Raw genomic sequence first — 18,104 nt, 5'->3', positions numbered from 1 at the left:
GGTTAAGTTCTGGCAGTGCACATTGCGCCTCAAAAACCGTGGAAAGTGAACAGTGGATCCTATTGAGACATCGCTATAGATGCTTATAATTCACTCTCTGGATACTTGGGGCTCATATTTGAAGCAAACACCAGATGCAAAGTGAAAGGGAACACAAAGAGAGCTGATTTTTAGAGCAGGTCTGTGAACACATGAACACATGGGGAATATTGGTCACAATAGATGCAACCGCGTATGTGTGAAATTGCGCCTCAGGAATGCACGAATAATGAGAACGGACTGTAAACTTTCCTGCCGCTGAATCTTTGAACCAAAGTATCCAGCAGCTGCAAAATTTGAGTTCTCCATTAGGTGGCAGCACATATTTGAAAAGTGAAGTCATGGATGCATTAGGGATGCTCAGAGACAATTGTGTCATTAAATAAAGAGGAAAATAAAGAGACCTTCCTTATTAGACTGTCACCTTATTTATTGCCTTTAAGGTGGGCTAACAGCACCTGCACTACTCTATCCAGTGGATTTTATTGTAGCAGAGTTATCCAGAGTATCAAAGTATCTTATCCAAAGTAGCAAAATTATCTATAGTTGCCAAGTGGAACTCGAGTTTGGCTCTGCCCAGGTAGAACCTTCTGGTCTTAAAGGGCTAGTAATTCAGGGGAGAAGAATGAAACAGCTCACACTGGAGTTTGCATAATGTAAGCCAGGGGTGTCAAAGTCCCTCCTCGAGGGCCACAGTCCAGTCGGGTTTTCAGGATTTCCCCAATGAATATGCATGAGATCTATTAGGACACAATGAAAGCAGTGCATGCAAATAGATCTCATGCATATTCACTGGGGAAATCCTGAAAACCCAACTGGATTGCGGCCCTCGAGGAGGGACTTTTGACACCTCTGATGTAAACTAAATTACGCACTTTTTTATTGCAGGCACAAAGATTTTTGGAGATTTTTTTTTTTTTTTGTAGAGGGGGCAAGTAGAAATTTTGGAAGCGAAATAACCCACATAATAGCTAAGAACGCAATCTCTACACATATTTTCCTTCCTTGACTTTAACCATATGTAGTAGAAAATCAGGAAATCTTGAGATTAATGTACGTAAATGTTGCTTTACCTCTTATATAGTTATCCTGGCACTTTTTTTTTTTTTCATTGCTCATTTTCTCTCCAGTTCATAGGAGCCAGGCTGGACTTTGGAGGCATGAGTCTTCACTCGCACCACCTGGAGAATTTTGCCCCTGTAATTTTTATATTTCTGCCGTCCCCCAAACAAGTTCAATTGAGGTCATGGTAATGACCATCCTGGGCCACGTAGCCTGATTTCTTTGGAACTAGATAATCATGGGCCACAACTCCAACCATCTGGGCATTGCTCCTTTGCCGCGGGCCTCCCCCTGCCCAGTGGCACTAAATATGACTTTTCTAGAAAACCCAGACTGACCAATCTGGGGAACAGACTTTCTGACCTGGCAATTGAACAAAGAGATTTTTGCGTGGCTAACCAGAAACTTAATTTTAAAATTACCTCTCTCCGATTCCTCATCTGTGTTGTGATGAAATCTAACCGGAGCGGAAAGTACTACAATAAACCAGTTGGGTTTTCAGGATATCTACAATGAATGTGCGTGTTTAAGAGAGGCAGTGCTTGAAAATCTATCTTTAGGGATATTTGTTGAGGATATCCTGAAAACCTAGCTGGGGGGGTCTCTCGGGACAGATGGGAACGACTGATCTAGATGACCTCACAAAAGCCCCAAAAATGTGGTGGCTAAATCGTACAGGGTTTGAATCTAACTGAATATGAGAGGGTACAACAAGCTGTCTACCAATATTTGGAAAGATCAAAATGTGATCACACACCCAGTGGTGTAGTAAAAGGGGGGGGGCCCTCCACCCCGGATGTCATCATGGTGAGAGCACACACACCCATCCTCCGCTCCACCCGCTGCGCAAGCGCACTGCTTCCTTTCCCCCATTTCTCTGTAACATTCGTGGCACGAGCAACAACCCCCCAAGCTGCTGTTGCGCCAACGCAAAGCTCTTCCTCTGATGTCACTCCTTGGACCCGCGCCTAGGATGTGACATCAGAGGAAGAACCGATGCTGGTGCAACAGTAGCTTGTAGGTTGCTGCTTGCGCCACAAACATTACAGAGGTACGGGGGAAGGGAAGCAGTGCTTGCGTGGCAGGAGGGGGTGGGGAAGGAGCATGTGGAGAAGATGGGGGGCAGAGAAGAGGGCAGGGAGGGACGCCACCACCTCAAGCACCTCTCACCTTTGCTACGCTGCTGGACACACCTATACACACTCTCACACACACATCCTACACCTTCAAATTTCACATTCTTTGTAATCATAACTTAAAATTACAAGAGGTTTGTGTCTTTCAGTGGAAGAAAGCTTGATAGACAAGTATTGGTGGTTTAAATGTACCCTCACTATTTGTTCTGTGCTGGCGGCTCTAGGTATGACTATGAAGAAGTGGATGCTGACGCAGCTGGCAAGATGATGAAGGACCTCGAGACCTTGATGTTCGATCGCTCCTTCATAGGGCAGCAGTTTACCGTCGGTGACAAAGTTTATGCCGTGGAAAAAGCTGACAATTTTGAGTATAGTGATCCTGTGGATGGAAGCATTTCAAGGAACCAGGTGGGAATATGCATATCACATAATCATTAGGGTTGGGGGAGATTCAGCCCGAAAAATCTCCTTTCATAGCATTTCCTGTTGTGTTCACAGGAATTTTAGTTTTGTTGGGGGGGGGGGTAGTCTCTTATGATGCTCATTTTCAAGGCAGATGGACATCTCAAAAGGGACAAATTGTCCATCTGCCGAAAATATCTGCATAGGATTTTAGAAAGGCGTGGGACCAGGCAGGAAGCGCAAAGGTCGCGCTCCTGTATTGTGCGTCACTCTTCTAAGACAAAGGCAGGCGTCCAGGAGACTGCGCTGGACCACTGCCACCAAAAAAGGTATCTGGAGGGGGGGGGCTGTGGGAGGCTTTGGGCTTCCCAGCACCAGATGCACCTTTGCGTAGAGGAGGAAAAACCAAGAAAAAAAAATATGAACCAAATTTTTTTTTTCTTGGTTTTTCCTCCTCTACAGGTGGGTGCGTCTTATGGTCCAAAAAATATGGTAATTTTATGGAGCATGTATGGTTGGCAGACTGGATGGACCATTCGGGTCTTTATCTGCCATCATTTACTATGGTTTTTCACTTTTAAATTTGGCTGTTCATTTTGGATGTTTTTGGTGTAATAATGACCTCATATTTTTGAACAAGAAATCCTGACGTCTTCCCTTGAGATGTGTTTTTGGTGAAGGTTTTAAGCTGCACATTTCTCTCTCTCTTTTTTTTTTTTTTTTTTTGGCACCTAGACATCATTTTGAAAATGCACATCAAGGTAGTAACTAGATGGTGCTACACTCCAAAGAGATCAGAAGCAATTTTTCTGGAATTACTTATGATATTGCTGTTTCCGTGGGACTGAACAAGGACACTTTCATATAATGGTGTCGTCCCGTAAGAAGATGAAACACTTCTGGACAGAGGTTACTCAATGAATGGTTTGGGGTTGGGGGAGGGCAGTTGCTTAAGGATCTTAAGAGAATGTCACAGTGACAGAGGGTCAGTGGCTGTGTCCATTCACACTCTTGATTCTTCCCACAAGGGCGGTGACAAATTCACTGTGTGTTGGGGTTGAGGATAAGACAGGGCTTAAATGGCAAAGACAGAAGCGCTTGTGTCTAGCTGCAATGAAACGCAAAATTGCAGCTAACTGGAAACAAAATACTGGACCTACATTTATAGAACGGATTCTTCGTGTTCATGTAATGTCTTAATAGATATTTTATTAAAAAAGAACATAACTAAGGGGGTAATATTCAGCCTGTTAAAATATCGGTGTCGGGTCAAAAGCACGCCGGGACAAAGACACGCGCAGACAATTGAGCGCTGCGTGGAGGTGCGCGCCGCAGAAAATTACTCTTTTTAGTGCTCCGGGGGGGGGCATGGGGGGAGAACCCCCCACTTAATAGAGATCACGCCGCATTGTGGGGGGTTGTAACCCCCCACATTTTACTGAAAACTTCACTTTTTCCCTGTTTTTAAGGAAAAAGTTAAGTTTACAGTAAAATGTGGAGGGTTACAACCCCCAAGCCCCCCACAACGCCGGCGCGATCTCTATTAAGTAAACTGGGGGGGGGGGTTCCCCAACAAAACCCCCGTCGGAGCCCCTAAAAACTGTAATTTTCTTCGGCGCGCTCCTCCGTCTTGCGCGCCTTTGTCTTTCGCGGGGTTGTCTATGAACCAAAATATCAGAGACACTCAGCTTTTTGTAAGCTCTAAAATCCAGCATGGCCTTGTCCTAAATAGGTTCCATTACTAACTGGTGGTGCAGATCTCCCTGTGGAAAATCCAGAATCTCCGTATTTCTAGAAGACCCTGCAATAAGGATACCCTAATCAACATCTGGCATAGTAAATTCTCCTGTTAGTAGTAGTACCCCTTTTACAGATATTTGGAAAGGTGTGGCTCACTGGTAGAGCTGCTGCCTCCGCACCCAAAGGTGGTGAGATTAAATCCCTGTGCTGCTCCTTGTGACCCTGGGCAAGTTACTTAATCCTCCAGTGCCCACTGGCTTTGAATGCCAAAGCCACAAAAAAAGCGGTATATAAGTCCCCATTCCCATATTTTGAATGTCTTCAATTAAATCTCTCTCCACTTCTGTCTGTAAAGGAGGCCTGTGTGTCGCACCAACATAAACACATTTTCCATTCTGTCTTTTCAGATTCACCCTCTTAAGACAAGTAAATAAAGCTTTAGATCTATAAGGAAGAAAGGTTACAGTGGAGAAAATGGAGAATACAAAGCAGAAGTGAATGGTGTCGGCAATTTATAAATGCTAGGGTAATCTGTATGCCCCGAGGTCAAATCACAATTCTGATCCATAAACCTCATAAAAAAGCCAAGCTTTTAGCCGTTGCTTGTGTACTGGTGTACCCTCATTCCAAATAGATAAAGTAAATTTTGTCAATAACCTTTTTATGGAGGAACCTAATACATCTGTAATTAACTCTAAAGTTACCCATCTTCATAAAAAGCTGTAAAATAGAGCTTTGAAAACAAACACCCAATCTAGCACACAATGTACCTCTGTATTTGAACAGGATCTTACTTAGCTCAGTTTTCACCCAACAAACAAGGGAATTATAACTCAGAAGAACTTAATACATACAGGGCTGGATTTTCAAATAAAGAGGTATCCTCTACAACTTTTGGTCACTCTTTTTATATATATATGTGTGTGTGTATATATATATATATATATATATATATATATATACACACATATATATATACACACATATATATATAAAAAGAGTGACCAAAAGTTGTAGAGGATATATATATATATATATATATATATACAACTTTTGGTCACTCTTTTTATATATTATGCTATTGGAATTGGTAAATTTCTAGTGTATTGTCCTTTGCACAGTCCAATATTCCATTAATTTTATTTCTGCCGAAGACTTGAGACTTCTAAACACTTGCTCAAAAAGTGTTTATATATTTATATATATATATATATATATATATATATTTTATTTATATATATAATTTTATTTCTGCTGAAGACTTGAGACTTCTAAACACCTGCTCAAAAAGTGTTTATATATTTATATATTTATATATATATAAAAAGAGTGACCAAAAGTTGTAGAGGATATATATATATATACACACATATATATATAAAAAGAGTGACCAAAAGTTGTAGAGGATATATATATATATATATACAACTTTTGGTCACTCTTTTTATATATTATGCTATTGGAATTGGTAAATTTCTAGTGTATTGTCCTTTGCACAGTCCAATATTCCATTAATTTTATTTCTGCCGAAGACTTGAGACTTCTAAACACTTGCTCAAAAAGTGTTTATATATTTATATATATTTATATATATATATATATATATATATATATATATATATATTTTATTTATATATATAATTTTATTTCTGCCGAAGACTTGAGACTTCTAAACACTTGCTCAAAAAGTGTTTATATATTTATATATATATAAAAAGAGTGACCAAAGTTGTAGAGGATATATATATATATATATATATATATATATATATATATATATATATATATACAACTTTTGGTCACTCTTTTTATATATTATGCTATTGGAATTGGTAAATTTCTAGTGTATTGTCCTTTGCACAGTCCAATATTCCATTAATTTTATTTCTGCCGAAGACTTGAGACTTCTAAACACTTGCTCAAAAAGTGTTTAGGAAAATGTGTTGAGGTTGCCGGTGGATTTATATGGTGGTATAACTAATTCTAAGGCATGCAAGAGCTTTTGAATCCATGTGTCTTACTGGTTGCAGCACTTAAATGTGGTCCCATAGTATAACGGTATGTGTAATAGATTGATGGAGTGAAGTGATACACTCAAGCTGTGACGGGATGCTCTCCAGCAATGCAGCCTGTAGAAATGACCTACTGATGTACAGTAAAACCTTGGTTTGCGAGCTTAATTCATTCCAGAAGCATGTTTGTAATCCAAAACACTCGTATCAAAGCGAATTTCCCCATAGGAAATAATGGAAACTCAGACAATTCGTTCCACAGCTTAAAAACTTTAATACAAAATACTATACACACTTGTATTGCAAGACCTCACTCATTTCGAACAGTCACTAAACTCCCACGGCGTCGGAGAGAGAAGAACCATCGGCTCAGTTGTGATGATATGATGCATGTATACTGTATGTACTCGTATTGCAAGACTTTGCTTGTTTAGAACAGTCACTACACTCTTGCAGTGTCGGAGAGAGAGAAGAACCATTGGCTCAGTTGTGATGATGTGACACGTGTATACTGTATGCACTCGTATTGCAAGACTGTGCTCATTTAGAACAGTTACTACACTCTTGCAGTGTCAGAGAACTATCGGCTCAGTTGTGATGCGTGTATACTGTATGTACTCGTATTGCAAGACATTGCTTGTATATCAAGTTAAAATTTAAAAAAAATGTTTTGCTTGTCTTGCAAAACACTTGCAAACCAAGTTACTTGCAATCCAAGGTTTTACTGTATTTCTACCCAGGAAGAGCAGTGTGTGCAAAAATATCAAACATTTTAGCCAATAAACGTAAAAACTAGATGCTCTTGGACTTAAACTATTCTGGGTGTTTTTTTGTTTTTTTTTCCAATTATGAAACCTTTAGTTGTGGGTCTGGTATTTTGTCCTTGGGATGGTTAGGGGAAGGGGTTTTTATGGTTGGAGTTGGGGGAGTTTGCAGGGGGAGAGGGGCTAGGGAGGGAGCGGATGGGTTGGTGCTTGGTGTTCTGCTTTCAACTAGGTATGGGTTTACTCTGATGCTAAGTTGAGTGGTGGGGGTTTGGCCATTTTCTTTTGTGAGGTATTGTTCTGCCTTTGTTAATGCTCCTGGTTGCCCTGCATAAATAGTTCTAGGAAGAGAGATGGTGGGCTTGGGAGGGGGGGGGGTTCTTGTGGCTTGATATGGGGAAAAAATATTTGATGACTTGGGACTTTTCGATCCCTCTCCAATTGTATTTGTCTTTATCTGTTCGGCACTGTTTGTTAACTCTTGTTTTTGCTGTCCTGTCGTCATCAATAAAAATGGTTTTTAAACATAAAAACATTGGGTTTCGAAATACTAAATTTTCAATTGCGATTAATCATGTAATTAAAGAACCAATGTCAGAAGTAGAAGGGAATGTTTATTGTCTCTTTAAGGAACCATTATCAGAAGCAAGCAAACTAATAACACTGTGTTATCTCAGGGTTTCCGCAGCAGGCATTGTGCTTGAGGGTATCCAGGTCTCGCTGTGTCTTGTCAGGTAGAAACCGACGTTTCAGTCATCATGCTGTGGCCTTCTTCAGGTTATGCTGTGAGGTCTGTAGTTTGTCTTTGTAAACAGTGGGTCCACTAACCTGACTGGAATTTTGGTGGGCAAGTCAGTTGGTCACAAATTTGAATTTTGGTGGGAAAATAACAACGCTATCCTTTTAAACCATAAGAACAGCCAAGAAAGTAAACTTTACGCAGTCTTACTGTTTTAGCCAATCACTGAGGCACACAGGGCGAAAGAGCTGCATGGTTTGTTTTTTTAAATTGACTATAGTTCCTGACAATCAAAACAAGCACTCGGAGGACAGTTGTTGCTGGTAATCTATATCCTTGTTTCTTGGTGATTCTGTGGATTTTTCAATTTCAGAATCCGTTTCACCATGTGACCCCAGATCCCACAGCTCCTTCTAGACATTACTTCACTGTTCTTTTGGTATACATTTGGAGTTTGAAGCAGGGGTCCAATGCAGTTGCAATATTTAGCCAGGACCAATTTATCTGTCAGTCTTTTAGATCAGTAATAAAATGCTTGTTTGAAGCAAACCACATACGCTGGATCATCTTCAGACACCATTATGGCATGATGAAAATGGCAGAAGGTTGGCAGTATCACTGAGCACAAAATTTATTGATCTCCACCCGGTAACTCTGTTGCATTTTTGTACAGTTCAAGAATGGTCAGCAGCACACAAAGCTTCTCCCACTCAGAGGCGTTAGCAGGCTTAATGTGTGTTTATTGCTAAGTGTGAGCCAGAGTTGCTATCGTTGCATCTTTATTCAGAACCAGTCTCTGGGTTATACCTATAGTATAGTATGATAGAGATGTTTAAATACCTACGTGGCGTAAATGCGCTTGAGTCGGGTCGCTTTCATTTGAAAGGAAGCTATTGAATGAGAGGGCATAGGATGAAGTTAAAGAGGTGATAGGCTCAGGAGTAAATCTAAGGAAATACTTTTTTATAGAAAGGGTGGTAGATGTGTGGAACAATCTCCCGGAAGAGGTGGTGAAGACAGAGACTGTGTCTGAATTAAAGAAAGCCTGGGATAGGCACATGGGATCTCTTAGAGAGAGGAAGAGATATTGGTTACTGCGGAGGGGCAGACTGGATGGGCCATTTGACCTTTATCTGCCATCATGTTTCTATGTTACAGAAAACTCATTGCACCTGGTGTGGGACTTTGAACAACTGTATATGCTCAGGACACATCTTTCCAAACTTCCATTTTCAGAAATGGCAGGACTAATAAGCAGGGCAGGATTACCCAATAGGCCAAGTAGGCATGTGCCATGGGCCTGAAATGGTCAGGGGGGCCCAATGAAGGAGGGCATCAACATTGTTTTTTCCAAACGGCGATGGGCCCCTACAGCATCGATTGGCAACGCGGCCCCCCCCCCCCCCCATCGATGGAAAGTAAGACAAGCAAGCAACGCGGGTAAAAAGGCAACGGGAACTGTAATTGTGCAAGCGGTGCTGCTTGCCCAAAGCTTCCCTCTGACGCAGCTTCCTGTTTCCGCCTGGGCACATGGTGGGGTGGGGCGGGGCAGGGGGGCCCAGTGTACTTGTGTGCCTAGGGGCCCTTGATGAATTAATCCTGCCCTGCTAGTAAGCCTTGAACATGCATACTCAAGACTCCTCACTGGCTCCTGAAGATCAAATAGGTATAGGGTGAGAAGGGAGGGAGGCATAGATATGCTGACACATGGGGGGAGTTGCTGCTGCTGGGGGGGGGGGATCTGCTGTAATGACCCATTGGAAAACTATATGACGTATGAAAGAATTCCAAATGTTAACGATGTTAGCTATCACCATTTCAACCACCACCCAGCCCTACATATCTCATTCTCCGCCTCCAATCAACCTACCAGCATCTTATTTCTATCCTCCGTGTCCAGCCTGCCAGCATCTCATTATTCTCCCTCCCCACCTCTCCCCCATGTTCAGTGTACGATTATCCCATTCTTTCCCCACCCCCACCCTGTATCCAACTTTATCAGCTCAGCCGTGTCAATTTGTGGAGCTCCAACTTATGTCCACGAGAAGCTTAACAATGCACCTGGCCTGCCAAATGCACATGTCAGTGTGAACGGATACTCCTGGCGTACTTGGCTTTGTGCTTACGTGACATCACGTGTGCCCTTAAGTGAGGCCAGGGTCCTGGTTGCTTCATAGGTATGTGATCGAGGTTGGAAATGCCATGATTTTATTAATCATAGGCCTGTAACAACTATTCATATTAGATTTGATTTGACCCCCCCAATACATTATTCGTACTTGGACGAATAATGATTTAAATTCGAATACAAATAATCTGGGACTCTACAATGCTAAATCCAACTGAAAAATGCTCACCTTGCTTCTTTTTATTATTGTTATATTAAAGCTCAGTGCTATTCGGCTGAATAGTATTTTTTTTTTTTTTTTTAGTTCAATCTTTTTTATTGAATTTTATAAACAGAAGACAACAGGTCTGAATAGCAAAATATACTACTCGGTATAGCTCTAATTAGTAAAGATTAATTTTTAAAATAGCAATTAATAAATAATGAGTTAATTGCAGCGTTAACTAAAATTAATGTGCAGTCTTTTTTAAAAAAAACCCAAATCCAGTCCAGCACACTCTGGTATCTATTCGCTCAACAAAGGCATGCAGACTCAAATACCAGTATTTATACCCCCGGCTACTCTTTCCTCCCTCAGCCTGTAAGTAGGCCTTATTCTTATTTTGATTAGTTAAATAATCCAAAAAGATCATCTTCCCTGAGATCTTCTTCCACTGGTCCACTAGGGGATCAGTAGTCGTCTTCCAATCTAAAGCTTTAGTTGGTTTGTTTTTTGGCAGCTTAATCACATAGCAATTCCTGTTTGATCAAAGTATCCATCCACCCACCCATTCTAGCAAACTTTGCAGCACATTAGATGTAAAATTTCCATTCCAGATATTACCCATTTCCTGCAACATCACCTCTCGGAAGGTTTTCACAACCGGACAGTTCTACCACATGTAAATATATATATATATCCTCCTGCCCACAACCCTTCTTAACAGCTAGCCAGTGTATTAGGGAACAGTTTACTCAAATGAAAGGGTGTCAGATACCATCTAAGCCAGTGGTCTCAAACTCAAACCCTTTGCGGGGCCACATTTTGGATTTGTAGGTACTTGGAGGGCTGCAGAAAAAATAGTTAATGTCTTATTAAAGAAATGACAATTTTGCATGAGGTAAAACTCTTTATAGTTTATAAAACTTTCCTTTAACAGTTAAAAGGAAAGATATATAAACTATAAAGAGTTTTACCTCATGCAAAATTGTCATTTCTTTAATAAGACATTAACTATTTTTTCTGTGGCCCTCCAAGTACTCTATTTTTTTCTGCAGCACCCACATTTAAAGTTCAATATCTTTTCTTTCTCAAAACTGGCACATTTCAATCACTAAATTGAAAATAAAATCATTTTCCTTCCTTTGTTTGGTAATTTCATTAGTCTCTGGTTGCACTTTATTCTTCTGACTGTGCATCCAATACTTCTTCCCTTCTTTCAACCTCCTGTATGCTTCCTCTCCTCCAGACCTCATTCCCTCCCCCAACTTTTTCTTTCTTTCTCTGTCTGTCTTTCTCTGATTCCATGCCCCATTTTTTGCTTTGTTTCTGGTTCCCTGTCCCCCCTCCTTCTTTCTTTCTTCCTTCCTTCCTCCGTGCCCCATATTTTGCTTTTTTTTCTGGCTCCCTGTCCCCACCCCAACTTCCTTCTTTCTTTCTTTCTTTCTTCCTGCCCTCCCCCATGCCACCGCCGCCACGGAATAGGCTGCTGCCGCTGCCGCTATCGAGAACAGGCCAAGATCTCCCTGCTTCTCTTCTGCACGGGGCCAACTCTCGCTGCCCGACGTCAATTCTAAAGTCTGAAAGGACGTTCCGGGCAGCCAGGCAGCAATTGGCTAGCCAGAACGTCCTCTCGACATCAGAATTGACGTCGGGCCGCAAGAGTTGGTCGGCCCCGCAGGGAAGAGAAGCAGGGAGATCAAAGAAAAATGGTGCCGGCCTGATCCCCGATGGCAGCAGTGAGAAGGGAAGGGAAGCAGGTTGGGCACCACTGCTCTAAACGAGCTGTGAGCCGCACTCTAGGGAGAACAGTGGACCGCCCCCCCCCTTGGTACGCCACTGGAGCAGCAGCATGTCTGGCCGGCTCGTTCGTTCAAAGCCGCGAGGTGGCGGCTCCTTGCGAGATCCGTGCCTGCGTCTGAAGCCTCTCTGATGTTGTGACATCAGAGAGGCTTCCGATGCAGGAGTGGATAGCGCAAGGAGCTGCCAACCCGTGGCTTTGAACGAACGAGCCGGCTGCTGCTCCAAAAGGAAGAGAATGATCGCCTCCAGACTGCAGGCCGCAAATAAAACCTGGAGAGCCACATGCGGCCCGCGGGCCGTGTGTTTGAGACCGCTGATCTAAGCAATACCTGCCACTCAATTTCTTTGACATTAGCAAATACAGATAACCTAGAGGTCTAAAAATATCTTTCCAGCTCTGCTCCTCTAAAGCTATACCCAGTTCTTCTCCTACTCAGTCATATAAGGTAGTTTATACAAATCTCTCTTTCTTAAAATGCCATAGATGTTAAAAATCAACCCCCCCCCCCCCCTTCAACAAAGCTATTCTAGGTAAGCTTCCTTCTCTCCATCGCAACCAACTCTGATTGCGAAAAGCAATGTTTTATTCTGAGGTATGTATAGAACTCCTAAGGAGGCACCCCAAAGTTCCTTTGTAAACTGGAAGGATATGATATGCGGATGCTCAGTTATTTTCCAGAAGGTTTCTATTCCAAACTGCTTGGTTTTGTATTGAATATACAGTACAACTTTGCCACAATGACAACAGTTACCAAGTTTGTCAACAGTTTCCAAGTTTGCATCCGCTGATGCTCAAAAGATATGTTAAATTCCCCTCTCCATACAAAGTGGTGGTTATCTCTTGAAGAGCCCCATTTGAAAGCCTCGTTTGGGATATTACACTCTTATCAACCTCTTCAATCTATTTTAATGGGCAAGAGTGCTGTGGGTATTTCTTGCCACCGACACCGATTGTCTAGTCGATCCTATCAAAATAGACTCCATCCCAGTTCAGGTAGATACTAAAGTGAAAATACTGGGAATTATCCTAGATCAAAACATCTCTTTTCACCAGCAAATCAGTTCTGTGGTTAGCAAATGCTTCTACAAATTAAAACTCATTCGATCACTCTCATCTCTACTCGATCCTCCCTCTCTAAACATTCTCATCCACTCCCTCATCATTTCAGACATCGACTATTGCAACTTCCTTTATCAGGGTATAAATCAAAAAGAGATACATAGACTTCAAATCCTACAAAACATGGCTGTTAAACTCATCTACCATGCAAAGAAATTTGATGGCGTCACCCCGCTTCTATGTGATGCCCACTGGCTCCCAATTCCCCATCGCATTACATTCAAAATTCTGTTACTCACTTACAAAGTCAAACAACATCATATCCCTGCTTTCATAGACAAATATCTAATTCCTTACGCCTCCTCTTGTACTCTCTGTTCAAACTATCAAGATATTCTTCTTGTCACCTCTATCAGAGAAATTTTCCATGACACTGCTAGAAGTTCCATTTTTTTTCAGTAATGGCCCCCTCACTTTGGAACGCTCTTCCCATACATATAAAGCAAAGAGCCCTCTCTCCCACTATTCAAAACTAAGCTCAAAACTTTCTTATTCAAGGACGCCTACGATACCTAACCTAGGATTCCATCTGCTTTCCCTGAAATAATTTTCACTTCAGCTTCTTAACACCAAAACACCTTGCTTGAGGTGAACAAGTCCTAATGTTCTACCGTCCCTCTTCCTTTTTAAAAAAAAATTTTTTTTTTTAATTGATGTATTTTTGCCACCTCTTGTACCTTCCACCCCTTTGTTGTCAGTCTTATGTCTTTTCACTTCCCCCCCTCACTGTATTATGTGATGGATTTTCTTTTTTTTCTTCATCTTTTTAATATCTGTTTTTAAATGTATTTTATTTACTGTAAACCATCTAGATATGTTTTGATGGACGGTATATCAAGAAATGAATATACTTGGCAAAGCTCGTGGCTTGCTGACATCAAATGTGACCAAAAGCTTCTGTCCTTTTTCTTTGATAGGGTCTAAGACTAATCTTTGTGGATGGCTCACGCATCATCTTCAGGCTGAGTGGAACAGGAAGTGCTGGTGCCACTGTTCGATTATACATTGATAGCTATGAGAAAGATCCTTGCAAAATATATGAAGACCCACAGGTAAGGCTGAAGCTATAAAGTTTGCCCAAAGTAATGCCTGCAATGAAGTAGGAGAAGGAGCATCCTTAATATATTTGAATAGCTTTACAAAATGTTCCCCAGTGGTCTTGACCACTCTTTTATTTATTTTATGATTATTCTCAAGAGAAGAAGGGGCAGAGGTGGGAGGAAATGGGGATAATATTTTGGGTATTGAAGCCTCAGGTTTCTAACTAGCTGTGCTTTATTCTTTGCTTGTTCTCTTGACTGTTGACATTAGGGAGCAGCCGCTAGACTTTCAGTTCAAGATTCTATAAGTTCTGTGATTAAGTAGGCTTTAGGGAGGTAATTCTGTTACTGAGCACCTACATTTCAGTGCTACCTGTGTGCATGAATGTGTAGGATGCCTGCATCTCGCACATAAGTGGCAGCAAAACATATTTAAATAGGCTCTGAAAACAGGGCTGGTAGATCAACGGAAGAAGCGACTGCTGGGGACCAGTCGTTCAGTGGTTTCCAACTGCATATCCTGCTCTCTGCCTCAACTCGAGCACAAATCTCCTGCCCCGAAGTCCTGCTGCCCTGCACTGCCCTTCCCCGCTCTGCGAGCCCGTGCTTTTAACCCACGAGTTTAAAGCGGGTTAAAACTACGGGCTTGCAGGGCTCAAAACTACTAAAAAAGTTTTAAATAAAAAAGATTGCAGGTCCGATGGACTGAAAGTTGGGAGCAGGAGGGGTACCCGGTCCCTCCTGCTCCCAGGCCTCCCACCCCCTGCCCGGTCCTGGTCGGGCCTGGCCCACCCACATACCTGAAAAATAGTTGGGAGCAGGAGGGATGCCCGGTCCCTCCTGCGCCTAGGCCTCCCACCCCCTGCCTGGTCCTGGTCGGGCCCGGCCCACCCCAGTACCTGTAAAATTGTTGGTTCTGCAGTTAGGCCTTTACTGAATCAGTCGGCCGGCATGCAAACGGAAACGGATCGCCCACGCTTTGGAGGTTTAGTGAATCCTGCCCTAATTGTCTTGTATTTCTTTTCATTACTTTACAAATTTTAATCAAAATGCAGCCTAAAATAAAGTAATCACGATTAATCATGTAATTAAAGGTACAGGCTCCCCCAAGATTCGTGGGGGTTCCATTCCAAGAACACCCGTGAATCTCAAAAAACCGCGAATACGTTTTTTTCATGGGGGAGCCTGAAGAGGGCAGCAGGAAAGCAGCCGGAGCGCCGCGAGTGCAGGAAATCGCTCCAACCGCCTCTTCCTGCATGAAGTCAGGCCTTATCCAATCTGGAGCTGCGTTTCAAAGCAGCTCCTGATTGGATAAGGCCCGACTTCGTGCAGGAAGAGGCAGTCAGAGCGAACCGCGAGTGATTTCCTGCACTCGCGGCGCTTCCGGCTGCTCTCTCCCGCTGCCCTCTCCTTGTCGGCGGTTTGCGGTCCGAAAATACTGTGATTGACCAGGACTATGAACCGCTGACCGCGAACAACCGGGGGAACACTGTATATTTGTGTTTTTTGTTCCCCCTGCAGGTCCTTGTGACTCTGGGCAATGGAGGGTTAAGAGACCTGCAGTGGGGAATGTAAATATATAACATCATAATTAGTTATAATCAAAATGTAGCCTTACATTTAAACGCTACGCTTTTAAGGCGCACCCAAGTTGTTTCTAGAATGTGAATGCAAAGGGGGGGTGCCCACATGGGTGGAGACAGTGGCGCAGTGAGGGTGAGAGGTGCCTCTCCCTCGCCCCCTTCCCTGCCTCCTCCTGCCAGGTGTGCATCCCTTCCCTTCCCTCTTTAAGGTTTGCGGCGCAAGCAGCAACCCCAGCCTGCTGCTTACGCCAGTGTCGGCTCTTCCTCTGATGTCACTTCCTAGGCACAGATCAGGAAGTGACATCGGAGGAAGAGCCGATGCTGATGCAAGCAGCAGATTGGGGTTGCTGCTCGCACTGCGAACGTTAGAGGTATGAGGGAAAGGGCACGCATGCGCGGTAGTGGGGGGGACAGGGAAGTAATGGGGAGTGGAGTGAAGGAAGGGTGCTGGCGCCCCTCACCATTACTACGCCACTGGGTGAGGCCCCCTCTTACACCACTTAAAGGATTCTGTCAATTGCACATGTCCTTGCTGCATTTAGGCGTCCGCAGTAGAGAATGGCACAGGGACAGATTTTTTCCCCCTCCCTGTGGGAACTCCCCGTCCCCTTCCCCGCGTGTCTTTTCCTGTCCTTGCCCCATTCTTGCAAGCTCTGTCCTTCATCTGCACAATCCTCAAATACTTTTAAATTCATAACTGTTCAAGGCTGGTGCGGTTAAGGCAGAGCTTACAGGAATGGGAGACAGGGAGAGCGACATAACGGACGGGACAGGCAAACTGAGTCGCTGATGGGACGGAAAAATTTTTCCCCCGTGTCATTCTCTAGTCTGCAGTTTCTTTCACCAGACCTATGGCGGATATAACTGCAGACGGGGGTGTGGGTGCCAAGTTACATAGTATTCTTTAACCCTTTCAGGACCAAGGGACATATTTGTCCCATAACTTTAAAATCCTATAAATTTTGATTGGGATAGTCTACAGTTCTAAATTTGATATGTACGGATTCCATATGATACTGCCTTTATGTAAACAAACTGGTTCCGACATTCATTCATTAGCGTCGTTGCCAGATTGACGAGAAGATTCACTTGCCACACTGTCCATAAGCCAGAAGTTTGATTTAAAAAAAAAAAATATATATTTCACAAAAAAAATAAATTTTTTGGCATCTGCAAGCCCTTTTTACCATAAAAATGTCATCAAAACCACAAAAATTGGCCTACGATCCTTATGGTCCTGAAAGGGTTAAGCACCTGGACAACCCAGGCTGTCACCACGTGGCATCGGAGCACCTGAGAAATATCTGCTTATAAAATTACCTCCCGACGGTGACTACTCACAGCATGTTTACTTAGTCCCTTCTTCTGTGTTCACTTTCGTTCAGGTCATGCTCTCTCCTCTTATCACCATTGCGCTGAAGATTTCCAAACTTCATGAAAGAACTGGCCGTGCAGGTCCGACAGTCATCACATAAAGCGCCTAAAAGCTGAACATCGAAGCCCTTGGTAGGCCTGGGAAGAAAGTCCCGGCACGAATCCAAGTGTGGGTCCCCTCATCAGTCTTCCTTTACCGTGCAGTTTCCCTCCAAGAAAATGTTACAGTTAAGAAAAGTATTCAGAAGAGTACTTATATACTCATTGACTGACGTCAGTACCTACAATTGTTTACATTGTGTCCTGGCAACATTACCACATGGTTGTACATTTTTTAAAAAAAAGGATGAGTAGTTGACATCGACTTTCATTGGTATCTCAAGAACACCACTGGAAACTATTTTTAGAGTAATCCGTAGAACTCTTTTCAGTTGTGCGACCGCAAAAAAAACAAAAGTATGCTGCTGTCTAATAATTCCCAATTCTCTTCAGACTCATTTAGAGAAAGATAAAAGTTTAATATATAATATGTAAATTGACTTTTTAGTTACCATTGTTTGCCACAACGCAAAGTTTTTTCTGTTCAACCCAAATGTACAAGTTGCACAGCCGTGATTGGAAATTAAAAACAAATAGGCTGGTGCCAAAGCTTATTGTGTGCGTGTTCTTATTTTACTTTTGAGGAGTATGGTCGTTGACGGGGACTAAATCGCGCGAGACAACGGCACGCCGACAACTGAGCGCAAGGTTGACGGCGCGCCGAAGAAAAGCACTATTTTAAAGGGCTCCGACGGGGGGTGTGGGGGGGAACCCCCCCACTTTACTTAACAGACATTGTGCTGCTGTTGGGGGGGGGGTTTGGGGGGTTGTAACCCCCCACATTATACTTAAAACTAAACTTTTTCCCTAAAAAACAAGCAAAAAGTTTGGTTTCAAGTATAATGAGGGGGGTTACAACCCCCC

The 18,104-nt window shown here is 42.8% G+C and overlaps 1 protein-coding gene across 1 annotated transcript in view; it reads left to right on the top strand.

Annotated features, from left to right (window-relative positions):
* PGM1 (phosphoglucomutase 1) overlaps positions 1-17,789 on the top strand; it is a 76,797-nt gene extending 59,008 nt beyond the window's left edge. Inside the window, exons 9-11 of the mRNA XM_033915977.1 lie at positions 2,462-2,645; positions 14,062-14,196; positions 17,153-17,789. Coding sequence (XP_033771868.1) covers positions 2,462-2,645; positions 14,062-14,196; positions 17,153-17,242 — 409 coding nt within the window. The 3' untranslated portion in view covers positions 17,243-17,789. The remainder of the gene's footprint in view (positions 1-2,461; positions 2,646-14,061; positions 14,197-17,152) is intronic.
* Positions 17,790-18,104: the final 315 nt, after the last annotated feature.

This window comes from Geotrypetes seraphini, chromosome 12 (genome assembly GCF_902459505.1).
Source record: "Geotrypetes seraphini chromosome 12, aGeoSer1.1, whole genome shotgun sequence".
Classification (NCBI taxonomy): domain Eukaryota; kingdom Metazoa; phylum Chordata; class Amphibia; order Gymnophiona; family Dermophiidae; genus Geotrypetes; species Geotrypetes seraphini.
This window is presented reverse-complemented; position numbering and strand designations above follow the sequence as displayed.